At 46.9% G+C, this 26,392-nt stretch overlaps 1 protein-coding gene across 1 annotated transcript in view; it reads left to right on the top strand.

The window, feature by feature from the left end:
* Nucleotides 1-1,180: 1,180 nt before the first annotated feature.
* FAM131A (family with sequence similarity 131 member A) overlaps nt 1,181-26,392 on the top strand; it is a 61,034-nt gene continuing 35,822 nt past the window's right edge. Inside the window, exons 1-2 of the mRNA XM_029616325.1 lie at nt 1,181-1,286; nt 21,612-21,705. Coding sequence (XP_029472185.1) covers nt 21,636-21,705 — 70 coding nt within the window. The 5' untranslated portion in view covers nt 1,181-1,286; nt 21,612-21,635. The remainder of the gene's footprint in view (nt 1,287-21,611; nt 21,706-26,392) is intronic.

The raw sequence follows: 26,392 nt of genomic DNA, 5'->3' as shown, positions 1-26,392 counted from the left end.
CCGTGATGTCAGCTTTGCTCTGTCTCCATCTGCTGGTAGAGGTGCATAACCCACTGGAGTGGATTAACCTGTCCTCATTAAAGAAAAGGAAAGTATCAGGTAAGGAGTAATTTCTCCTTTTTTCTTATGCTGATGATACCAAAATCTACAATAGGGTGATAGACAGCCCGGAAGGAGTGGAAAACATGAGGGATCTAGCAAAGCTCGAGGAATGGTCTAAGGTCTGGCAGCTAAGATTTAATGCTACAAAATGCCGAGTAATGCATTTAAGTTACAAAAACCCAAGGGAGCGGTACAATATAGGGACGAAATTCTTCCAGACATGAACCAAAAGCAGGATCTGGAAATGATTGTATCTGATTATCTCAAGATAGCCAAACAGGTGGATAAGGTGATAGCATAAGCCAGAAAGATGCTCAGCTGCATAGAGAGGAAAAGTCGACAGAAAAAAAAGGGAGGTGATATTGCCCCTGTATAGGTCCCTGGTGAGGCCTCACTTGAAATACTTTGTAAGATTCTGGAGAGCGCACCTTCGAAAGGATATAAACAGGATGGAGTCTGTCCAGAGGGAGGCTACTAACATGGTCAGTGGTCTTCATTCTAAAACATAGACTTAAAGATGTAAACCTGCATACCCTAGCAGAAAGGTGAGCTAGGGGAGATATGATAGAGACATTTAAATACCTGCAAGGGGCACAGGAGGCAGGTCTCGTTCAATAGAAAGGAGGCTGTGGAATAAGGAGACATAGCAGGAGGGTGAAAGAGTAGGAGTATTCTAAGGAGATATTCCTTTACAAAGAGCATGGTAGATGGATGGCGTAACCTCCCAGAATATGAATTCAAGCATGGGGATCTGTAGGGAGTGGTAGGGCTCATAGCGCTGAGCAGTTGGTGTGGATGGGCAGATGAGATATCCTCTATCATCTTTTCTGCTATCATGTTTCTCTGGCGTTCAGGAGCCTTTGATTCCTTGGCGTCACATGTCCAGGGCCCTGCTCCTTTAGCCTGGAAGTAGCTGCTCTGATTTATACGCATGGATGAGAAAAAGCCATGTTCAGTGTGTGGTGGTGTTGTATGAGCTGGGATCTGTTTTGGCAACCGGCAGGGACTGCCCCAAGTTTCTGACTCTCATCTGCTTTCTTACAGTGGCTGTGGATACGACCTTGCAGGTGGAGTGGACAGACGTGCGATCCAGCCCAGCACTGTATTCTTTGGGGCAGACCAGGACGTGTCTGGTGAGGAGACCTGTCAGGCAGACCTCGCTGGACAGTCAGGACTCCATAGAGGTGCTTGGTTTCTCTCTGACCTTGGGGTGCCACCCTGGGGGTGGGCAGGAAGCCTCAGCTTTTACATACTTTCCCCTGTTTCTCTTTTGTAGCGTTTGTGCACAGTTTCTCTGTTTGCTGCAGAGATTCCTGCCTGTGCTTGCAAGTATCTTACGTCCTACTGGTGAATATCTGGAAAAGTGGAAGAAGTCTGTATGTGTACAGCATGCTCCATGTGTGTGTGCATAGAATACTTTGTGTGTATGTGTTTGTGCAGAATAATGTGTGTGTGTGTGTATACGATACTGTGTGTATGTGTGCACACTTGTATTTGTGCAGAATATTGTGTGTGTGTGTGTATATACGATACTGTGTGTGTGTGTGTGTGTGCGTGCTTGTATTTGTGCAGAATACTGTGTGAGTGTGTGTATATACAATAATATGTGTGTGAGTGTGTGTATATACAATACTGTGTGTGTGTGTGTGTATACAATACTATGTTGTGTTCGCGCTTGTATTTGTGCAGAATATTGTGTGTGTGTATATACGATACTATGTGTGTGCGCGAGCTTGTATTTGTGCAGAATATTGTTTGTGTGTGTATATATGATACTGTGTGTGCGCGCGCTTGTATTTGTGCAGAATACTGTGTGTGTGTATATACAATACTGTGTGTGTGTGTGTGTGTGTATACAATACTATGTTGTGTTCGCGCTTGTATTTGAGCAGAATATTGTGTGTGTATATACGATACTATGTGTGTGCGCGAGCTTGTATTTGTGCAGAATATTGTTTGTGTGTGTATATACGTTACTATGTGTGTGCGCGAGCTTGTATTTGTGCAGAATATTGTTTGTGTGTGTATATACGATACTATGTGTGTGCGCGCGCTTGTATTTGTGCAGAATACTGTGTGTGTGTGTATATACGATACTGTGTGTGTGTGTGCACACTTGTATTTACATAAGAAAATGCCATACTGGGTCAGACCAAGGGTCCATCAAGCCCAGCATCCTGTTTCCAACAGTGGCCAATCCAGGCCATAAGAATCTGGCAAGTGTGTATGTACGATACTATGTTCATGTGCGCGCTTGTATTTGTGCAGAATACTGTCTGTGTGTGTGTGTGTGTGTGTGTGCACGCTTGTATTTGTGCAGAATACTCTGTGTGTGTGTGTGTGTGTGTGCTCGCTTCTATTTGTGCAGAATACTCTGTGTTTGTGTGTGTGTGTGCATGTGTATATACGATACTATGTGTGTTTGTGCGCATTTGTATTTGTGCAGAATACTCTGTGTGTGTGTGTGTGTGTATATACGATACTATGTGTGTGAGTTTGTATTTGTGCAGAATACTCTGTGTGTGTGTGTGTATATACGATACTATGTGTGTGTGTGAGTTTGTATTTGTGCAGAATACTCTGTGTGTGTGCGGGTGTGCAGAATACTCTGTCAGGCTAATTTTAAAATGAGCGCGTGTGTGCTCATACACGTACGTATGGGTGTGCAAGCGGAGATGCACTTGAATTTTAAATCATGCGCACACTTCCGCACGTATGATTTAAATTTCACCTATTGCGTGGTTTGCTCCTAATTTTAAGAGGTTACTCGAGCAAACCTATTTTGCTGGCTTTAATGCGAATATGTGAGCGGATTTTAAAGCACGATCACGTGAGGGACATTCTTACTTTTTCCAATTAGTCCGTTTGCCCAGTCAATCTTGAGGTCATCCAGACCCCTCTGGTTCTTCATACTGCACGCTCCCTAGTTGACCCGGAATCCGCATCCTGTCATGTAAACACGAGACCTGCAGACTTGCTGCTCATCAGGACAGGCAGTAAAGTTACGCGGCTAACAATCCACTGTGCGCTGTGGCCTCGTTTAAAATATGGAGTAATGCGCATAACAGCACCCATTCCCCGCCCCCAACTCCGGCCTTATTCTTCTCCTCTTCTCTTACTCGTGCACGCGTATATATGTGGGTAACTACCGGCTTTTAAAACACACACCGCTCATGTCTGGCCCACATACTCACGTATACGGCTTCGTAGCTCGAGCAACACTTTAACATTTCTGTTGTGTGTGTGCACGCAGTGTACTCCGTGTGTTAGTGTGTGCACGCAGAATACTCCGTGTGTGTGATATGTACTTCACCTTTGAGCTCTCACTGATATACAAAAGCTTTATGTTGTGACTTTTTAAAGTTCTCCTGGTTTGGCAATGGTTATCTCCCCAGTGGGGTTGTGTGGCAGGGCGTTAACCTGTCCCCAAAATTGTACAGCTTCTCACTCTCGGCCAGTAGGCCATGAAGGGACCATCCTGCTCTCAGCACTGCCTCTGCTTAGCCAATGCCAAGAGTTCATCATCTGTCTACTTTAGCTGAGTCTCTACATTTGAGTTGAATGGTGGAAAGTGAGCACTTGGGCCTGTACATTTATTTCCACAGAATGATAACTCTGATAGCTGACTGCCTAGTCCTGAAGGGAGAACTCCATGCAGTCACGGCTCTCTCCTATCTTTTGCAAAGTTTGTGCAAACCTTGCAGCAGTATACACACAATCTCTCTACTTCAGAAAAACACAAGTTACTTGAGTTCTCCGGCGAACAAGCAATCCCAGAATGCTTTGCGATGGAGCATGGCACCCCTTGCAGAGCAATGAGCGTGAAGTCACTCTATGAGCTGCTTTCTGGTTCTCTGCATCAAGCCTCCTCGTCCTCCCTAAATTTAGAGTCACATCACTTTCTTGGCATGGAAATTTTACACATGTTGGCAAAGTAAAATGCAAAATGCTTAGCCACACTTATCCAAGACAGAGGAGGAGGAGTGGGCACCGGGCTGCTGTTCCCGATGCTTGGGAGATAAAGGTGGTGGGTGAGTCATACAGAGGCAGGGTAAAAGGAAGTGTAAAGAAGAGCCTGGGCTGGGGTGGCTGGGAAGGGAGTCATGGTCATTGATAAGGGGGTCCCCTGGGACTGGAGATAAAGCCCATGATACAGGGTTCCAGAAGGAGCCCCAGGGCTGGGAGCAGTGGGAGGGCCTGTTAAAGTGGAGGAGGAATCCCTAGATAATTGTGAATAGCAGCCCATGGTGCCAGGTCCCAGCCCTGCTTCTGAATGACCTGGAATTAAAAAAGAAAGATAGCGAGGAAGGAAGATGGAGGACACTAATGTATTACAGTTACCCTCCACAATTCAGCACTATATGGTTTTAGTCTCACCCCCATTTATAGCACTATGGAATGTTATACCTAACCAACTCCCTACCTCACTTCTTCATAATACAACTCTATGCAGTACTACACCCAACCAGTCAGTAGCCCTCAACCATACAGCACTATGCAGTGTTACGTTCACCCACCCCTAATAATCGCCCTATGAGCCGGTCACCTACTCCCAAACATTACAGCTCTGTATCGCTCCATGGTGAGACCCCACCTTGAATACTGTGTACAATTCTGGTCACCGCATCTCAAAAAAAGATATAATTGTGATGGAGAAGGTACAGAGAAGGGCAACCAAAATGATAAAGGGGAAGGAACAGCTCCCCTATGAGGAAAGACTAAAGAGGTTAGGACTTTTCAGCTTGGAGAAGAGATGGCTGAGGGGGGATATGATAGAGGTCTTTAAGATCATGAGAGGTCTAGAACGGGTAGATGTGAATCGGTTATTTACTCTTTCGGATAATAGAATGACTAGGGGGCACTCCATGAAGTTAGCATGTGGCACATTTAAAACTAATCTGAGAAAGTTCTTTTTCACTCAACGCACAATTAAACTCTGGAATTTGTTGCCAGAGGATGTGGTTTGTGCAGTTAGTATAGCTGTGTTTAAAAAAGGATTGGATAAGTTCTTGGAGGAGAAGTCCATTACCTGCTATTAATTAAGTTGACTTAGAAAATAGCCACTGCTATTACTAGTAACAGTGGCATGGGATAGACTTAGTTTTTGGGTACTTGCCAGGTTCTTAAGGCCTGGATTGGCCACTGTTGGAAACAGGATGCTGGGTTTGGTAGACCCTTGGTCTGACCCAGTATGGCATGTTCTTATGTTCTTATGACTATTAAATTGAAGCAGTCAGTTAAATTCCAGCCATACAGCTCATCCACCCATAATATAGCCCTATAGAGTGTTACACCCAACTAGACACCTGTCGTCCCACAGTAAAATTCTGTGGAATTTTACACTTCCTTACATACCCACCTACAATACTTCCTGTTGCATCAGAGGTGGACCCTTGGGCTGAGGTGGGGTTGACGCAACCCATAGGTGAGGCCCTACGGGTCCCCACCATCTGTAGGTGGAGTGGGCTGAAGGTAGAGGCCGCTGGAGCTTCACCTATACCAGCCCTCGTTCCCCACGGGTTGAGCCTTTGGGTGCTGGGGCCGGCAGGACTTAGGTGGCTTCGAGGTTGGTTAAGCCCAGAGACAGCAGACGATAGGTGGCGTAGTCCTATCCTGGACTGGGTTCGGTTCTGGAACTTGGGCGCCAATGGAATAGAGATTAGCTGGAGGCACTCGAGCAAAGATAGACCGGAGCCTAATAAGTCCACGTCCAGGGAGTAGGCAGAGGAGGCGTCAATGACAGGCTAGGATCAGGGCCAGCGGCAAAGCAGAGGTCATGGTAAGCAATGCTGAGTTCAGATCTCTGAGGAAATCAATAACGTTAGTCAATCCAGGCAATGGTCTGATCACGGAGAAGTCAATAGTGATAGTCAATCCAGGCAATGGTTTGATTACGGAGAAGTCAATAGCGGTAGTCAGGTGTAGCGGAGGTCTGGGTCTGGAGATAGGCTGTAACGTAGTCAAAACAGAGCAAAGTCGATATCCGTAGAGTCAGTCCAACACATAGACAGGGAAGGAACGAAGAAGACAGGAATCGGGAACAACACAGGTCGTCAGGAACGAAGATTAGAGAGGATTCTCTAGTAGCAACGAGTACTCGGATAGCGAGGAGACCTGTTGCAAAGGCAACGCTATGGAGCGAGGCCTGAACTTAAATACACTGAAGAGTTTGACGTCATCATCCGGGGCCGCGGCCAGGTTCCCGCCGTGGGCCCTTCATAAGGATCAGAGATGCGTGCGCGCCTAGGGAGGGGCTCAGCGCGGGTAGTGGCGTCTCTCCGTGGACCACGCAGAGAGGCCTGACAAGCAATGGCATCTTGAGCTGCAGTACTAGGGACCAAGGCAGAGCCGGGGCACCGGGGGCGGCCCGAGGTCGGAGCCGGCGGTGCACCACCGCTAGCGAGGAGGAACCAGGAGCTGGAGTCTGTGTGAGAAGGTGAGGGGGCCGCGCCGTGGGTCTGCCGCGGGCGGCATGCGTAACCCTTCCCCTAGAGACCATAACACTGCCCCTCCACTCCCCTTCTCTCCTCTAAAGTGACTGTAACCCTGCCCCTCTCCCTCCTGTAATGTGACTGTAATACTACTCCCTCTTCCATTAAAGTGACCATATCACTGCCTCTCTCCTCCTCTAAGTGTGTGTGCCTGACTAAAAGAAAGGATAGGAATATAATTTTAAGTGTGTCTCTGTCCCTGCCTCCCACCCATCCCTAAGCACATTCTTTGATTTGTAGACTCTTATCCTATACAAGAGGATAAGAGACATTTTCACACCATAAGTCAATCGAGGTTTTATCTAAAACAAGGGCGTGACCGAGCATTTATCAATAGATTAATTATTGTCTCCTTGCAGATCATTGCTAAATTAATATTAAATTCACCACATAAATTTAAAGAACTTTAATGTATTTCTACTCCTTTAGCAGCATAAATTAACTAAGAACTCAACAATATTAAGATGCTGACAGCAATCCAGCAGCAAGATAGGGGCCTTCCAGTGCCACATGTATGATTATCTACCACTTGGTGAAAGGTTATATGCATGTGCTCGATGCAAAAAAACCTGGCTCATAGAGAACAAGTCCGATCTCTGGAATCTAGAGTGGTAGATCGAGAGTTGCTGAGACAGACAGGTATAGAGAGGAGACCTTCAGGGATTTAATAGCCAAGTCATAACTCCATTCTGGTAGCCCCTGTGCTGCCTTGGAGGAGCAAGGCCACCTGGATGGAGAGCTGCATCTTGGTGTAGCAGGAACTAGATAGGATTTTAGACAGTGCTGGGGAGGAGCTGGCTGTCATGGTACATGTGGGCACCAAAGACATAGGAAGGTGTAGGAGGGAGATACTGGAAGCCAAAGGTAGAAATTTGAAATCCAGGGCCTCCCGTTAGCATTCTCTGAAAGTTCCTTGTTCCACATGTGGAAACACAGAGGCAGGCAGAGCTTCGGAGTCTCAATGCGTGGATGAGACGATGGTGCAAGGAAGAAGAATTCATTTTTGTAAGGACCTGGGGAACCTTTTGGGGAAGGGGGAGTCTTTTCCAAAGGGACGGGCTCTCCCTTAACCATGGTGGAACCAGACTGCTGGCGCTAACCTTTAAAAAGGAGACAGAGCAGCTTTTAAACTAGAACAAGGGGGAAAGCTGACAGTCGCTCAGCAGCACATGGTTCGGAGGGAGGTATCTTTGAAGGATACTAATGAAAAATGGCAACCCAACAAAGAGGTTCCAATAAATGCAAAAGTAGCACATGTGCCTATAAGTAAAGAACAGATTAAGTTAAGATTCCAAATTAATCTTGTCAATTGCTAGGAAAGTTGTATATGCAAATAAAAAATGTTTCTTGAAATGTCTGAATTCCAATGCCACAAGTCTAAGAAGATGGGAGAGTTAGAATGTATAGCAGTGAAAGATGAAATTGACATAATTAGTATCTCAGAGACCTGGTGGAAGGAGGATAATCAATGGGACACTGATACTAAGATACAAATTATATCGAATTGATAGATCAGATTGGTGGAGGGGTAGCACTTTATGTTCGGGATGGCATAAAATCCAAACAGGATATAAAGATCCTGCAGAAGACTAAATGCACAGTATAATCTTTATGGGTGGAAATTCCATGTGTGATGGGGAAGAGTATAGCAGTGGGGGTACACTACTGTTCACTTGGCCAAAATGAACAGATGGAAGATGAAATGCTAACAGAAATTAGTGAAGCTAACAAATTAGGCAACCCAGTACTAATAAGAGATGATCATTTAAGGATCACTATTGCCACTTTACCATGACATCGTCCACCAAATCTTATGTTCCACTTAGGATTAGGTCTAAAATAGCACCCCCTCTCATCAAGTCCTGGACCAGCTGCTCCATGAAGCAATCTTTTATTTCATCTAGAAACGTTTCCTCCCTGGCATATCTGATGCAACATTTACCCAGCTAATATTTGGATAAGTAACACTTTTCAGACTTATCTAGCTAAGTAAGAGAGCTGGATAAGTGTGAAAGAAACCACTACTTATCTGGCTAAGCCAAGTGTGCATGAAATTGCTGCTGGACAGACTAGATGGGTCTTTTTGGTGTTTATCTGCCATCATTTACTCTGAGGTCACTATTCAGCCAATATCCAGCTAACTTGGCTGTGATATTCAGCAGTACAACCACACTACTGAATTTACTTGGCTATCTTATAATTAGCCAGATAACTATAGGATAACCAAATAACTGTTTGAAAACACAGCGTGTGTCCGTGCGCTCTGCAGCTGCTTTTAGTATGCATACCAGTGCATGTGCAACCCTCTCTCACATCTCAATGCAGGTTCTGCAAGTGCAGAGAGGAGGGGCAAAGCATAACCTCACTTTTTCCCAGAGTTCAAGATGAAATTTGGCTGCAATTTTCTGCACTTGGAACAGGAAAACAAATCTAATCTATCTCCTGTGTGCTTTGCTACCTGTTGCGCCGGAGATGGACTCTTGGGCCGAGGTGGGGTTGACACAACTCGTAGGTAAGGACCCACCATTGGCAGGTAGAGTGGGCTGATAGGCAGAGGCCGTTGGAGCTTCACCTATAACAGCCCTTGTTCCCTGTGGGTTGAGCCTTTGGGTGCCGGGGCCAGCAGGACTTAGGTGGGCCTCGAGATAGAATAGCAAGACAAGATGGTTCAGCCCAGAGACAGCAGGCGAAGGATGGAGTAGTCCTACTCTGGACTGGGTAAGGTTCTGGAAACTCGGGCACCAATGAAACAAAGGCAGACAGGGGGCACTCGAGCAAAAGTAGGCCAAGGTGAAGTTCTGGGTCTGGAGATAGGCAATGCGTAGTTGGACGAAGCAAAGGTCTGGGCCTGGAGATTTATTTATTTATTTAAAATATTTATATACCGTTTTACCAGTACAAGATTGACCAAAGCGGTTTACAATGGTAGTAACATAAAAATTCAAATAAGATAAAAATAATAAAACAAAGTTAGAATAAAAATACAATCTACTTCATGATCAATATAAATAAAATATTTTAAAAATTATAACAAAAGAAGAACATTAAAATAATTAACTGTTATTTTAAATAAAAGTATAGAAAGAAAAGAAGAGATATACACAAACATAACTATCAAGATGGTAATCTCCTGATATTAATTGAAGTTTAAGTACCCATATATGAAGCTGGGCTAGTGACTACTGAGTGTGATCGATCTTCCCGAATGCTTCCATAAATAAATAGGTTTTTAACGCTTTCTTGAATTAATTTCTGCTGGAAATTTGTCTTAGGGGGTCAGGCAATGAATTCCACAGAATGGGGCCGGCCACTGAAAAGGCTCTTTGCCTGGTAATACTTAAAGCAGCCTTTTTAATTGATGGAATTTCTAATAAGTTTTTTGCCGCAGATCTAAGTTCTCTGGTAGGTTTATATACTCTTAGTGGAGATAGGCAGTAGAGTAGTCAGGTGAAGCAGAGGTCTGGGTCTGAAGACAAGCAGTAGTGTAGTCAGGTGAAGCAGAGGTCTGGGTCTGGAGATAGGCAGTAGCGTAGTCAGGTGAAGCAGAGGTCTGGGTCTGGAGATAATCAATGGCGAGGTCAGGCAAAGCAAAGTCAGTCCGTGTAGTCAATCCGAAGCATAAGCAGGGTAGGAACGAAGAGACAGGAACGCAGGGATGAGACGAATCTCTAGAAAGCAACGAGTACTCGACCAGCAAGGAGACCTGTTGCAAAGGCAATGATAGGGAGTGGAGCCTGAGCTTAAATACTATGGTTAGGTTGACGTCATCATCCGAAGCCGCGGCCAAGTTCCCGCCGCGGTCCCTTCTTAAGAATCAATGGTGCGCGCGTGCCTAGGGAGGGGCGCGGCGAGAGTAGCACGGAGAGGGCCACGCGGAGAGGCCCGACGAGAAGTGGAAGCAGGGCCGGGAACGCCGGGGACTGTGGCAGAGCCGGAGGCACCGGGGGAGGCCCGAGGACGAAGCTGACGGCCCACCGCCGCCAGCGAGGAGGAACCAGAGGCTGGAGTCACTGTAGAAAGGTGAGGGGGCCGTGCCGTGGGTCTACCGCGGATGGCACGCGTAAAACTACCTCAGTGCGTGCAGTGATTAGGGACTCGGTAACAATAATCAATTTTACACAGTGAAGGAACTGCAATCGATGAGGTTTTACTGAAGCAAACAGATAAGAAAAAGTAACTTTCACATTAGCCGGATAACTTGTCCACTAAACGGCCTCCCCATGTGCCTGGCATGCGCTGTGCCACTTCACTCAGGAGTGCTTCCTCAGTCCCTCTAATGAAGGATGTGAACCATGGAAAACCCAACCAGAGGGAGGGCAAGCTTCAGATAGGGAGGGGCATTCACCAATTTAACATGGCTGGATTGCTTTAAGAATGTCCTTTCATTATGTCTAGATGGTACTGTCTTGAAGAAAAACAGCAATTCTGTTAAAAAAAAAAAAAAAAAGAACTGTACTGAGTGGCCAATATTAAAATATATGTGGCGCTGTAAGTTAGCCAGAGGAGACTTATCCAGTTAACTTACACGGGATATTCAGCAGCACAACGATAAGTATGAAAGTTACCTGCATAAGTTTATCCGGCTAACGTCAGATCTGCTAAGGACCACGTCTCATTTATCTGGTTAACTTAAACAGATAAGGCACAATGTAGCTATTTATCCAGCTAAGTTTCAGGGTCATTTATCTAAACGTGATAACTACTGCATCGCGCTGATAAAATTTAAGTGAGGGAAAAGGGAGGGGTTAGGGTGGTGTTTGGGGCCGCTTGCCCTGCGGGTGATAATCTTTAACTTACCCCTTTTGCAGGGGCACTATGGGGGCGATAGTGTGCGGCGAGAGAAAACGCAGCACCACAATGTGGCTGGCTACACACTGTCGCTCCCCTTTTTATTTTCGCGACTCATCGTTCCTCTCCAATTATAATTACTATAGCGGAATGATGAATCCCAGGATTAGTTGGATGGGTAGCTCCGTCCTCTGCCTGCCCACTCTCTAAAAGGCTGACTGTTTATAGCCACATAAGTCTCTTACACGGCTCAGTGGTATTGCCAGATATTCAGCAGCAGCCACTTAGCTTGACAAGTCCAACAAATCAGACTAAGCAGTGTTTGGATATTTACCCCTAAATGAGTGTCTTCCGTTTCCTAGATGGACAAACATTACTGTACAGTAAGGACAAAGAAGCCCTATCCTGAGGAAGGCTCCAAAAAAGGGCTGTGAGCCCATTAGCCCTGTCATCTGTTTACATCTCTCCGAATAACGCATGTAGACCAAGCCAGTTTGGGACAGGTCAGAAGAGCGGTCAGGAGACAGGGAAATCTGGTTCTCTTGATTTTCTGTGTCTCTCTCTACTAAGGTCTGATGCTTGTTGACTGCACTATTGTGCTTTAATGAATTAGGGCTAACGAGAGCCACGGCGCGTTATCCCATGCCACCCCTCTATTCCTAGCTGAGTTATTATATCAGATGAAGTCATTGGCATCTGAAAAAAACCTCAGTTCAGTCATAAAGCTCAGGCAGAAGAGGGCAAGGCTCTGGCCTGCTGCTGTGAACAGAGATTTCAGGAGTCTGCACCAGCTGCACAGAAACATTAGCCTGCTCATTCATGTGTGCTCTCAGCAAACAATGATGGAAGCTTTTTTCCCTTGGAGACGTTTGCTAAAGCTAGAGGGAGGAAGAGAGAGTCACAAGGGAGAGTCATCTGCCCTTTCTACTACTCACCACAGAAAAAAATAATATTCCAGTTCTGGTGGCTCCTCCGTAATAGCAGCACACATTCCCTCCGCTACCACATACCCCGTGAAGGAAGATAAAACCGGCTTAAAGAAACCAAAACACTTACCGTAGCTCCTATCTAGCAAGCCTGCCCTACCAAAACAGCCCAAACACTCCGAGCTCACGCAGCATCAGCCCTACCCATGAAAAGGCAGCACTGCAAATTTTTATCCTGGGGGAAATCTGTGCACAAAAATGTAAAATTCTCCAAAAGTCGGCAAACTTTATAATGGTCAGAATAACACAACATACATCACAGTCTTTGAATAATTAATTTAAAATGTAATACAGAAAAGTAATTACTCAAAGATGCAGAGCTTTAAATATTTTGAACAGAATTTCCCTAGAAATTCACTGTATGTGCCCCACCTGTCTCCCTATTCCCCTAGCCAGACCCCTTTCACTGTGCTCTGTCAGGCCCCCACTCTGCCTTCCACTTTCAGATACTTGAAAGGTTTTAATGATCCATGGTCAACAACAAACCTTTTACGTTGGAAAAAAATCAGTAGAACTAGTGGTCACGATTTGAAACTCCAGGGAGGAAGACTCAGAACCCAATGACAGGAAGTATTTCTTCACAGAGAGGGAGGTGGATGCTTCTGGTAGATTCCACAGAAGGGATTCTCTTGTCTATATCCGGCAGATTAAAATCTCCAACAATCAACACTTCTCCCTTCTTTCCCACCTTTTTGATGTCTTCGACCAGATCTCTGTCTAGATCTTCCATTTGAGATAGAGGCCTATAAACCACTCCAGTAAAAATGGATGCACACTCTTTTTTTTTAGGACAGCCCATAATACTTCTTCTCTACCCCAAATTCCTTGCGGTTCAGTTGCTTGGATATTGTTTTTGACTTAAAGAGCTACTCCTCCCCCTTTTCTGTCCTCTCTGTCCTTCCTTAAGTTATAGCCCTTCTCTACATCTGTCTCATCATTTATCTTGACGATATTCTCATCTTTTCTAAGGAACTCCTCGCCAGGGCGAATGTGTAATACTCCAGAGACTGTGAGACAACAAACTCTACGCAAAATTAGAGAAGGGCCTTTTTGAAAGGAAAGTCTTCCTTTTCTATGATACATCGTATCTAGCAAGGGCTTCCACATGGATCCAGATAAGGTCAAAAGTATCCAAGATTGGCCACAACCAACTTGTCTCCACGCCCTACAAATATTTCTAGGCTTTGCCAACTAATACCAACATTTCATTCCCATGCCTCTCACCCATAAGGGGACTAATACTGGGGTCTGGCCACCAGCCGCCATTGCCACCTTCCAAGAACTGAAGGATGCCTTTCTACAAAAACCCTGTCTCCATCATCCTGATCCCACTTGCCTCTTTATAGTCGAAGTGGACACGTCCTCCCTGGAGGTGGGGGCAGTCCTGATCAGCTTTCGGATAAGGGTGTTCTCCATCCATGCTCCTTCTTTTCACAAAAATTCTCTACTGTGGAAACAAGACAGAGAACTTCTGGCAATTAAACTCACACTCGAGGAGTGGCGGCACTTGCTCGAAGGAGCTCAACATTGCATTACCATTTACACCGATCATAAAAATCTGGAATATCTCCATCATGCACAATGGTTGAATGCTCGTCAGGCCTGCTGGTCTCTGTTTTATGCACGTTTTGACTTCGAGCTAAGATATTAACCAGCCATAAAGAACATTTGAGCGGATATTCTATCCTGGGTCTTCCTTCCAGAGGGTACACCAGATCAGCCCATGAGTCGCCGCTCTTACCTCTGCCGCAGGGCTTCCCCAGGGGTGGCCCAACTCCAGCTTCCCTCCTCGGCTTGGCAGGCCTGCCAAAAGCACGACTGCATACTCCTCCATTTGTAGCAGGACGCTGTCGACTCTGACCCGTCTCCCCTAGTGCACTTGTGCAGTACCTGCACTGAACTTAAAGGGCCAGCGACGGGAAATCCAGAGAGGCACCCGCCGATGATGTGAAGATACCTGCACCGTTTAAACCTGCCTTGGACACCTCTCCAGTGCCTCAGCAATAGTTCGATTCCATTGGAGTAGTGCTTTGCCTCTGCGCTCCTGGTTCCTGATTCCGCTGTGAATGGTTCCTGAGTTCCCGTGACCTGTTTCTGATTTCCTGGCAGTCTAGTTCATCTTCTGAGTTTTTGTCTTCGTGGTCATTTTCCCCTTAATCTGTCTTCAGTGGCTTGCCTTGTTTCTGAGGCCCCTTGTCCTTTCTTCTTGTCGTTCCTTATTTTATTGGATTTGAACTTCTTGCTTTGACCTCAGATCGGAATTCTGGTTATGACTTTGGATTAGACTTCTGGCTTGACCTCGGATTGGACCCTGATGCTGCTTGACCTCTGCCTACCACTGACCACTTCCCATTATCAACTGAACTTTGTCTGCCCCGGCCACTGCCTGAGCCACTACACCAAGTTAACTTTGCAAACCTTTATCCACAGCCTGTTCCTGACCCTGCTTTGTCTGCCGCTTGCTCTGATCCCTGCTTGTCCTGACTCTGCTATATTCCTTCATGCTGGCCTGCAATGTCTTCTATGCAATGAATCTTCGCTTTCATAGAGGCCTGCACTTAAGTCCAGCCAGCACCAGCACCTGAGAGCTCAACCTAAGGGGAACGTTCACTGGTATTGGTGAAGCTCCAGTTGGGCTTCTGCTTCAGTCAGCTCTGCCTGCCAATGGTGGGGACCTATGAAGCTCCTCCCTGCAGGTTGTGCCAACTCCGCCTCTTCCTAAGGGTCCATGCCAGCAACAGAGATGGGAAAGAATGGAACTCAGAGAGAGATGGGAAGGTAGAGCAGGGGAAGAATGGAGACTTAATCGAGACCAGAGACTTAAGAAACTTCAAGAACGGGATAGGGTAGGGGGAAACTAGAGTGGGAGAGCAGGGATTCAGAATTTGGGTAGAAGACTCCATGCATTCTGCTGCTTTGCCCCAAATCTATGGAACAAGATTCCACTACTCCTACTCCTTGAGTTATCTTACCTTACCTTCAGAAAACTATTTATGGCTTGGCTATTCATTAAAACATGATGGCAGAAAAAGACCATATGGCCAATCCAGTCTTCTTATCTGTCCAATTAAAAATTCTCATCACTTCCTTAGAGATTTCTCGTATTTATCCCATGAATTCAGATATTATTTTTGTCTCTATCACCTATACTGAGTGGCTGTCCATACATCCACTACCCTGTCTGTAAAGAAATATTTCCTAAGTTTACTCCAGATTCTATCCCCCCTCTCAACTTCATCTAATGACTCCCGCATCCTAGAGCCTTCTTTCCATTGAAAAAGGCTCTCCTGTTGTGGATAGAAACCTTTGAGATACTTTAATGTCTCTATCATATCTCCTCTATTTTGCCTTTCCTCTAGGGCTGCGGGTCTCAACCAGTGTATCGCGACACACCAGAGTGTCGCCAAGCACATGCAGGTGTGTTGCCACACTTCCTGGTCCCCCACTGACCCAGCTGTTCCCCCTGCCCCAGAAAAATAGGAACTCATCCTCTGCCTGGGCTTAAAATGCTGATAGCTCGGGCAGAACGTGGCAGGAGAGCTGAGTCAGCGGCACCAGCATGGTCTTCTTCCCGCCCACCCCCCCCCCGGCCTGGAAGAGGAAGTGGTATGCAGCGGTCGCGCATGCAGGAAGAAGAGGTCATGCCAGTGTGTGCAACATTGCCTGAAGAAGAAAGGCTTGGCCTGAAGAAGAGCAGCGTAGTGCGGAGCAAAAGAGGAGCAACGTCAGCCCCTGTTACGATTCTGCCCCATGGGCAGTCTCTTCACCCTTTTCGGCCGTCTTCTGCAGCCCGGAGGCTGCCAATGTTTTGCCATCGCGGCTGGGTCTGCCGCCATGCGTCTCGCGCGGTCGGAGCCGCGTTGCGCTCTTCTTGTGGCCCGGAGGCTGCCGATGTTTTGCCATTGTGGCTGGGTCTGCCGCCATGCTTCTCGCGCGGTCGGAGCCGCGTTGCGCCCTTCTTGTGGCCCGGAGGCTGCCGACGCCTTCCCTCATGGCCAGAGCCACGCTGTTGCCAACAATGCGGCCAGGAAGCCGCCGACATGCTTTACAAGTGGCAGGTGCCGCACTTCTTCACTCTAAGCAGCCTGGAGGCTGCTGGCACCTTCTCCTCGTGGCTGGGGGCTGTGTTTATATTTTTAATGCGGCATGGAGGCCTGTCGGCATGGAGGCCGCCGACAGGCTTCCCGAGTGACAGGAGCCGCTGGGGGCACTTCCTTGCATCCAGGAGCCTGCCGACCTTACCTGCGGTCCCTTGGGTGAAGAAGGCCCTCAGCACCGACCTTTCCTGCGCTGGAAGCCACCTCTGGTCAATCCTTCATGGCAGGGAAGCTGACTGCCACATCGGGGTCTGATTTGCGGCCCGGCCCTGCAGTTCTGCATTGCAGCAGGGCCACTGTCCGTGGTCCTGCCCCCTCTCCTGGGGGCGAAGCCGCACCTCTTCTTCCTTCTTAAAGGGACAGCGAGGGAGATGGTGCATCAAAGATGTCATCAGGGAGTCGCCTTCTCTTCAGTATAAAAAGCTCCAGTCTTCACTTCAACCTGGCCTTTGCAAGGAGCCAGTCCTCCTTAGGACTTTCATCTTCCAGCTTCTCAAGGGTTTCGTTCCATGTGGGATCCTGTGTCTTAGTCTAGATAGTTTTCGTTCTTTAGTCTCCTATCTCGTCAAGCTTCTGTGTTCCAGATGTCTTCACGTAACTGACCTTCATCTCCCGATGTCTTCACGTAACATGACCTTCATCTCCTGATGTCTTCACATCCTGATTTTCGTCATATGTCTTCACATAACTTAATCTTCTTCTTCAGAGGTCTCTTCAGATCCAGTCTTCATGTATTTGATCTTCATGTCCTTGGCAGCACAACCTCCTGAAGCTTTCAATCCTCCTTGCACTGAGTCCCGTCTCAGTGTTCCTTCACCGAGTCCCGCCTCGGTGATCCTGGCTCCGAGTCCCATCTCCAAGCTTTCTTTCTTCTCCTATATCCTGCCAGACCTTCGGAGTCTATTGCATCTGCCTCCATTATCACGAATGAAATCTACCCTTAAACTTGTCCCGACGGTGGGGTCTGTGCCTGGCCTTTGATTGGCTGTGGAAGGCGCCCCTCGGAGCAGGTCTCATCGGAGTCTTTGTTCAAATCGTCTAACAGTCTATATTGGGAACCATCAGCGTGGTCCGCGACCAGCCAGGCTTGGCTGTGTAAGGTGAGTAGCGTGGTCACCTTGACAGCATTGTGGACATTGTGACTCTTTCGGAGTCCTCCTATTTTCTACCAATTCAAAGTCTTTTCAGACCTTTTCTTCAGCCTTCCGGAGTCGTCCTTTTAATTATGAGTCATGCCTCAGACCACCTTCTTCAACCTATCTGAGCCCTGCCTCGTCTCACCTTCTCCAACCAACCTGAGTCTCGTCTCTCATTCTTCAATTACCTGAGCGGGGAATCACTAGCGTGATCTGTGACCAGACCTGACTGGCTGTGTAGGGCACTCTGGCTGGCATGGCCCGCAACCAGCTCTCATCGACTGAGTAGGGCGCGTGATGTGACAGTACCTGCCCAGTACTTTCCAAGCAATACAAGTCTTCGTCTTCGTCTATCTTCAATCAAGTACCCATGAAGCCCTCACGTATCCAGTCTTCGTCTTGATGTTTTCTTCCTTCGACCACGTTCGCTCTGTTGCAGTTGCTCCGTGCAGCAGGTCCGAAAGGGCTAGGAGTAGTCGGAGGACCACTCATGAGACCAAACATTGCATTGTTTGGGTCTCTCTACTGTGCACAGGTGTGGCGGTGGTCAAGGTCCATCATCACCAGCCTACACTCGGATGCCTCTCACCTGCCTTGGCGCTTGCTGGAGCTCCTCTGCAGCTGCATCATGGCCCAGGGGCACACATTACCACCAGAGATGGGTCCGCTACTTGAGTTCCCACAACACCCCCGCGGCAAATGGGAGTCTTTTCTCGAGACCGCGAGGACTGGAAGTGGAGGAGGCTGTCACTGTCGCTAGTTTGGTGGGGGAGTGAGTGTGTGTTTGAAATCGTATGTGTGTGTGACAGCATGTATGTAAGTGAGTGATTGAGAGCCTGTATGTGTAAGTGTGTGATTGAAAACCTATTTGTATGAAAGAGAGTATGTGTGTGTGATTGAGATCCTTTGTGTGTGACAGATATCATGAATGAAAGTGTATGATTGAGAACCTGTATGTGTAAGTGAGAGAGATCATGTGTATGTATGATTAAGAACCTTTGTGTATAAGTAAGAGAGAGAGTATGTGAGTGAGTTAAATAGAGAGAACAGAGGATGTGGTTAGTGCAGTTAGTGTAGCTGGGTTCAAAAAAGGTTTGGATAAGTTTCCATTAATGGCTATTAATCAAGTTTACTTAGGGAATAGCCACTGCTATTAATTGCATCAGTAGCATGGGATGTTCTTAGTTTTTGGGTACTTGCTAGGTTCTTATGGCCTGGATTGGAAACAGGATGCAGGGCTTGATGGACCCTTGGTCTGACCCAGCATGGCAATTTCTTATGTTCTTAGCATGTGTGTAAGTGTGTGAATTAGTCTATGTATCTGAGATAAAGAGACAGCATATATGTAAGTGCGTGATTGAAAGCCTGTATGTGTGTAAGTGTGAAAAGACAGCATGTGTGTAAATGTGTGATTAAGAGCCTATATAAGTGAGAGAGAGAGCTTGTGTGTGACAGAGAGGAGAAAGTTCCAAGCAAACCACCCTTCCTCCTGCTAATTCAAAACAATCTCAGGACACCTGGATATCAAATGTTCCCAGGTATGCAGAGTAAATCATTTTTTTATCCTTATTTTTCATTACTGGGTCTTTGTGTCAGCTGTTTTGAAATATTTTATTGGTATCTAGAAATTTTTTATGAGTTTTTAATTATTGGATATTCCCTTCATCCGCTGTTTTGAAATAATCTGTTCTTTTTGTTAGCATGGCTTTACTGCTACTGATTTTATATTTCTTGATTTGTTTTATAAGGATGGATGATGTTTCTTTTCTTCATTTGTTACACTGCATACGGAGACTCTGGCTCATCCCCGATTCAGAGTTGCCCCTCTAGAGTGGTACCTATACATAGAGTATCAGACTGACCCTATACAGAGTCTCTCTCAGGTAACACGCACACACGTGTTGCCTTTGCAAAATTTGTGGTTATGCGCATTAATCTTGGTCCTGTCCCTTTTCTGTTTCCTTATTCTGGGCACATACGCACGCCCTTCCTGGGCTTCTTAAAATTCACATGGCAATTTTTGCGCGAGCAACCCTTTTAAAATCTAGCTCATGGAGAGGATTTTGGGCAGGGAAGACCTACATGACCTGCATTTGGATGATAAGTTAAACTTGTAGAATGAGGAACAGAAGCTGCCAGTCACTGCTGAGTGGAGGGTTTGATATTTTGAGCAGCCACTGGACGACATCCCTTCTGGTAAAATTACAAAATGTATTTGCTTGGAGTAAACTATGAGAAGAGTGGTTAAAAGACCATTATGGGGTAGGTTTAGGTTAGGTTCTCCTTTAAGAAGGATGGAAAGAGCATTTCCATATAAAATGCCGGGTTAGGATTTGGTGGGGGAGTGCGTTCTTCTGAGAGGGCCCTGCAGGGGTTTTCCCTCCGATGTAGTAGGGATATCTCCTTGGGGGAAATAACCAGGGGACTCTTCCTGAGATGGAGATCCCACAGTCGGTGGTGAGAAATCTTTTGCTATTGCTTGGGTGAAAGTTAAAAGGAAATGTCTGGAGGGTTATAGAGAGAGAATGACTGTGTCCAGTGAGTAGCCACTGAAGTATCTAATGAGACATATTTTATGCTAAGATGATGAGAACCATGGTCTACTGAGTCAAAGGAGAAACAGTGGATAAAGTGAGTGGAATTTACTAGAGATGTGAATCGGAACTGAAATCCGACTCGATTCTGGTTCCGATTCACATCTATAGAATTTACCATCTCTGAATGCACTTTAGGCTTCTGGAGTGAAGACGTGGGGAAAGGTTTTGTAAGCAAGGAGAAGATCTATATACAGTAACTATTGAGGAGTTGGTGCTTTCCCCTTTCCTGTACTGTGTAACTATTGCAGCCTTGCTGTGGAAACGTGACTTTCACTTCTATCTTATAAACTCTGACTGCTGATGGTAGACGCCAGAGAATAAAAGCTGTGTCTGTTGGAATATACCTATGGAACGAGTCCCTACTTTCTGGATATTGTGAGTTTTGGGCAGTGAGGAGAGAGCAGTCAGAGGTGGCTGGGGGGTCATAGAGGGGATTCTCCTAAAATTTAGATCGCTATCCACCTCATGGCCTTTTGTACACCCTCCTTGCCTGTGGGCCTGGGTCCGTGCCACATCATCCGCTTGACCCAAGTTCTCTTGAATCCTCCCAAGAGCCCAGTGCTTGGCTCACTCAATTACCCAGCCCTCTCACGTGTTGTGTATCCCGTTTTGGTGGGGTCACATTGAGATCCAGACTCTCTCAGCCCTCCAGGCTACTGCCGTCTAGTCAAACAGTGAATCTTACTGTCCCTTCTGTTAAAACACTTCAGCAAGTAAAAGCTACGGTGTGGGCTTTTTTCGGGAGTGGCCCCCAGATTTTGGAATTTACTCCCTTGGGAGTTGAAAGAAAATGAAAATTATATACAGTTTCATCAAAATGTAAAATCTGGGCTATTTAGCCATTTGAAGGTTGAGTAGTTTTCTCATTAAACACTTTCTTGCTAGGATAGTGCGGCTGGGAGCTCGCTATGTGAGATGAGAACGGTGGAGCTTATAGGACCTGGTTCTGGACAGTCTGTGACCTAGAATGGGGACAGGGGTTCAGGAACACAGATTTAGGGGTCTGTTATGCTGTAATAATTTTCAGTGATTTTGTGTCTATTGTTTGGTTGATGATGGGCTGGGTTTGGGGACTGGGCTGTCTTGGGATGGAGTTAGGTTGGTTATATTTGTCAATGGGAGTGAGATATAAGTATTGGGGATCTGCCAGGTACCTGCGGCCCGGACTAGTCACTATTTTGGTCTGACCCAGTGTGGCATTTTTTATGTTCTTATAATGAATTTTAAATGCCTTATTGAGGTAATTTATGCTATTGTTTTGTAATATATGCATTGTTATATTTATAATGTAATTTGCCTGGACATAGGTTGCTGGAGAAAGCTGTTTCTAATTTTTTTTTTTAATTAAACTAACATATTGTGTCTATGGCGTTTTGGGGCCGATTTTTGATACATCTTATTTTTTTTCCGATAGGTAAATGTTGAAGACACAACTGAAATGTTACCAAAGTCCCGGCGAGCACTCACCATACAGGAAATCGCAGCCCTGGCCAGGTCCTCCCTTCATGGTAAGATCTGGGGTCTCAGGGCCTCTTCTCTGCTCCTCTCTCACTCCTTTTCGGTTTTCTTAAGTGTGTCAGTCTTCCGGAAGAGTCTTGTACATCCTAAGAGGCAGCCCACACACAACACTGTTCCTTAGTGAGCAACGATGCCACTGTGCTGATTGTAACTAGAAGCTTCTGCTAGCAGTACAGAGTGTCAGAGAGACTTCAGGGAGAAGACTGCACCCAGAGAGACACCCACAGTGTGAATTCGGAACAAACAGCCAAAGATAGACCCCGGGACAAGAGATAGAACCCAAAGGGTAAATACAGCAACCTCCCCCCCCCCTCCAAATCTCAGGACAGGAGACACCCAAAGAATGAATACAGCACAACAGCCAAAGACCTCAGGACAAGAGACTGTAGCACCATGAAACATCCAAATTATGAAGAAAACACAAACAGCTTCAGCAGAGTCTAGAGGAGCTCAGATGTCTGAGTGTCAGAGATTTCAGATTTCTAACTCCAGGGTCTCGAATTTCTAACTCCAGGGATCTCTTATTTCTACCGAGGAATCTCTGATTTATGAGTCTCAGGGACTCAGTTTTCTAATTCTAGTCTCTGATTACCGAGTCTATAGGAACTTAGATTTCCAACTGTAGGGATCTCTAATTTCTGAATCTAGAGGAATTCTGATTTTTAACTGCGGATATCTGATTTCTGAGTCTCAAGAATCTCAAAATTCTATCTCTAAGGATCTTTGATTTGAGTCTCAGGGATCTCAGATTTCTAAGTCTAGGGTCTTCGATTTCTGAGTCAGGGATCTCAGATTTCGGGTCTTTGATTTCTGAGTCTCAGGGATCTCAGATTTCTAAGTCTAGGGTCTTTGATTTCTGAGTCTCAGGGATCTCAGATTTCTATCTCTAGAGATCTCTGATTTGAGTCTCAGGGATCTCAGATTTCTAATTCTAGGGTCTTTGATTCCTGAGTCTAGAGGAGTTCAGATTTCTATCTTTAGGGATCTCTGATTTCTAAGTCTCATGGAGCTCTGACTTATGAGTAAAGGGAGGAGATGACATGCAGAGATATCCAAAGTATGGCTACATCATGAACAGCTGAAGAGAGACTTCAGTAGGGGACATTAGCACCCTGGATCCCCTCTAGTCCTGTCACTGTTTGCTCCTCCTTATCTTCAGCTGATTAATCCTGGGGTGCCCTTCTAGTACTGTGATTCTGACTGTGGGCACTGCTTTATCTTTAGCTGATGGAGTCTTGGGAGAATCTCTAGGTCTGTCACTCTGACTGATGGGAGTCCTCTAGTCCTATTACTCCAGCTGTTGGCTCCTCCTTATCTTCAGATGATAGAGCCTGAGGAACCCCTCTAATTCTATGACTCTGAATGCGGGGTTCCTCCCTAACAAGCTGATGGAGTGTAGTGATTCCCTCTAGTCCTGTCACTCCAGCTGTTGGTTCCTCCTTATCTTCAGATGATAGAGCCTGAGGAACCCCTCTATGACTCTGAATGCGGGGTCCTCCCTAACTTAAACTGATGGAGCGTGGTGACTCCCTCTAGTCCTGTCACTCCAGCTGTTGGCTCCTCCTTATCTTCAGCTAGTGCAGCCTGGTAAGCCTTTCAAGTCCCACTGATCTGACTGACAGCTCCTCCTTATCTTTGGCTGGTGTACCCTGGAGAGCCCTTCCTACACTGCTGTGGCTGCTGGCTCCTGCTTATCTTCAGCTGAAGGAGCCTGGGAACACTCAGGAGAGAAACAGCAGAACCCTGAGGCACCCCCGGGATGAAGGAAAGCTGGGTAGAGACCTGTGACATGGAGTTCTTAGTGCTGCACAGTAAACGATGGTTTGTGGCTGTGATGTGGGATTGTTATTGGCACAGGAAAGGCTGTGACGCAGGATTGTTATGGGTACAGCAGAGGCTGTGAAGCGGGATTGTTAATGGCACAGGAGAGGCTGTGACGCAGGATTGTTATTGGCACAGTGGAGGCTGGGACACGGGATTGTTATTGGCACAGGAGAGGCTGTGATGCGGGATTGTTATTGGCACAGGAGAGGCTGTGATGCGGGATTGTTATTGGCACAGGAGAGGCTGTGTCGCGGGATTGTTATTGGTACAGGAGAGGATGTGTCGCGGGATTGTTATTGGTACAGGAGAGGATGTGTCGCGGGATTGTTATTGGTACAGAAGAGGCTGTGATGCAAGATTGTTATTGGCACAGAAGAGGCTGTGATGCAAGATTGTTATTGGCACAGGAGAGGCTGTGACGCGGGATTGTTATTGGCACAGTGGCGGCTGGGACGCGGGATTGTTATTGGTACAGGAGAGGATGTGTCGCGGGATTGTTATTGGTACAGGAGAGGATGTGTCGCGGGATTGTTATTGGTACAGGAGAGGATGTGTCGCGGGATTGTTATTGGTACAGGAGAGGATGTGTCGCGGGATTGTTATTGGTACAGAAGAGGCTGTGATGCAAGATTGTTATTGGCACAGTGGCGGCTGGGACGCGGGATTGTTATTGGTACAGGAGAGGCTGTGACGCGGGATTGTTATTGGTACAGGAGAGGCTGTGACGCGGGATTGTTATTGGCACAGGAGAGGCTGTGACACAGGATTGTTATTGGCACAGGAGAGGCTATGACACGGGATTGTTATTGGTACAGGAGAAGCTGTGACGTAGGATTGTTATTGGTACAGGAGAGGCTGTGACACGGGATTGTTATTGGTACAGGAGAAGCTGTGACACGGGATTGTTATTGGTACAGGAGAGGCTGTGACACGGGATTGTTATTGGTACAGGAGAAGCTGTGACGTAGGATTGTTATTGGTACAGGAGAGGCTATGACACGGGATTGTTATTGGTACAGGAGAGGCTGTGACACGGGATTGTTATTGGTACAGGAGAGGCTGTGACACGGGATTGTTATTGGTACAGGAGAGGCTGTGACGTAGGATTGTTATTGGTACAGGAGAGGCTGTGACGTGGGATTGTTATTGGTACAGGAGAGGCTGTGACACGGGATTGTTATTGGTACAGGAGAGGCTGTGACGTGGGATTGTTATTGGTACAGGAGAGGCTGTGACGTGGGATTGTTATTGGTACAGGAGAGGCTGTGACGTGGGATTGTTATTGGTACAGGAGAGGCTGTGACGTGGGATTGTTATTGGTACAGGAGAGGCTGTGACACGGGATTGTTATTGGCACAGGAGAGGCTGTGACACGGGATTGTTATTGGTACAGGAGAGGCTGTGACACGGGATTGTTATTGGTTCAGGAGAGGCTGTGACACGGGATTGTTATTGGTACAGGAGAGGCTGTGACGTGGGATTGTTATTGGTACAGGAGAGGCTGTGACGTGGGATTGTTATTGGTACAGGAGAGGCTGTGACGTGGGATTGTTATTGGCACAGGAGAGGCTGTGACACGGGATTGTTATTGGTACAGGAGAGGCTGTGACACGGGATTGTTATTGGTACAGGAGAGGCTGTGACGTAGGATTGTTATTGGTACAGGAGAAGCTGTGACACGGGATTGTTATTGGTACAGGAGAGGCTGTGACACGGGATTGTTATTGGTACAGGAGAGGCTGTGACACGGGATTGTTATTGGTACAGGAGAGGCTGTGACACGGGATTGTTATTGGTACAGGAGAGGCTGTGACACGGGATTGTTATTGGTACAGGAGAAGCTGTGACACGGGATTGTTATTGGTACAGGAGAGGCTGTGACACGGGATTGTTATTGGTACAGGAGAGGCTGTGACACGGGATTGTTATTGGCACAGGAGAGGCTGTGACACGGGATTGTTATTGGCACAGGAGAGGCTGGGACGCGGGATTGTTATTGGTACAGGAGAAGCTGTGACACGGGATTGTTATTGGTACAGGAGAAGCTGTGACACGGGATTGTTATTGGCACAGGAGAGGCTGGGACGCGGGATTGTTATTGGCACAGGAGAAGCTGTGACACGGGATTGTTATTGGCACAGGAGAAGCTGTGACACGGGATTGTTATTGGCACAGGAGAGGCTGGGACGCGGGATTGTTATTGGTACAGGAGAGGCTGGGACGCGGGATTGTTATTGGTACAGGAGAAGCTGTTATTCGTACTCTGAGGGCAGGCAGTGATGTAGGAGTGGGGGACCAAGGCTTGGTGGCTTTTTTGTATTTTTTTCACCCGTACACAGGGAGTAGGCAAGAAGAGAACCTGCACAGTGGCGTCCGGGGGTGACGTGCTGGTGGGTTCCAATCCCCACCATAAAAAATAGGCTGCGTACTGGATGTCTGGTTCACTGGTAGTCAGATGGTGACCTCCCAGCGGCTTCCTGCACCCAGCCAGCAGGAAAAAGAAAATGAGAAGAACAGAGGGGGAGGAATGAGCGATATGGTAGGCTGTGACTAAGAGGGAAGGGAAGGGGTATGACTGAGGGTAAGAAAGCAAGAGAAGGAAAGGGGATAAGAGTGGACAGGAAGCGGGAGGGAAGGGGGTGAATGTGATGAGTGATTGTGAGGGGAGGGAAAGGGTGAGTGAGAGGGGAGGAGGGGAGGGAGGGGGTTAGTGACTGAGAGGGGTGAGTGATATGTGAGTGAGAGGGAAAGGAAAAGGATGAGTGAGAGGTGGGTGGAGGAGGGGAGTGAGGGTAGAAGGGTGCGTGTGTGTGTGTGAATATAACAGAGAGGAGAAGATTTGTGTATTAACTC

The sequence above is a fragment of the Rhinatrema bivittatum genome, chromosome 9, assembly GCF_901001135.1.
Source record: "Rhinatrema bivittatum chromosome 9, aRhiBiv1.1, whole genome shotgun sequence".
Lineage (NCBI taxonomy): Eukaryota > Metazoa > Chordata > Amphibia > Gymnophiona > Rhinatrematidae > Rhinatrema > Rhinatrema bivittatum.
This window is presented reverse-complemented; position numbering and strand designations above follow the sequence as displayed.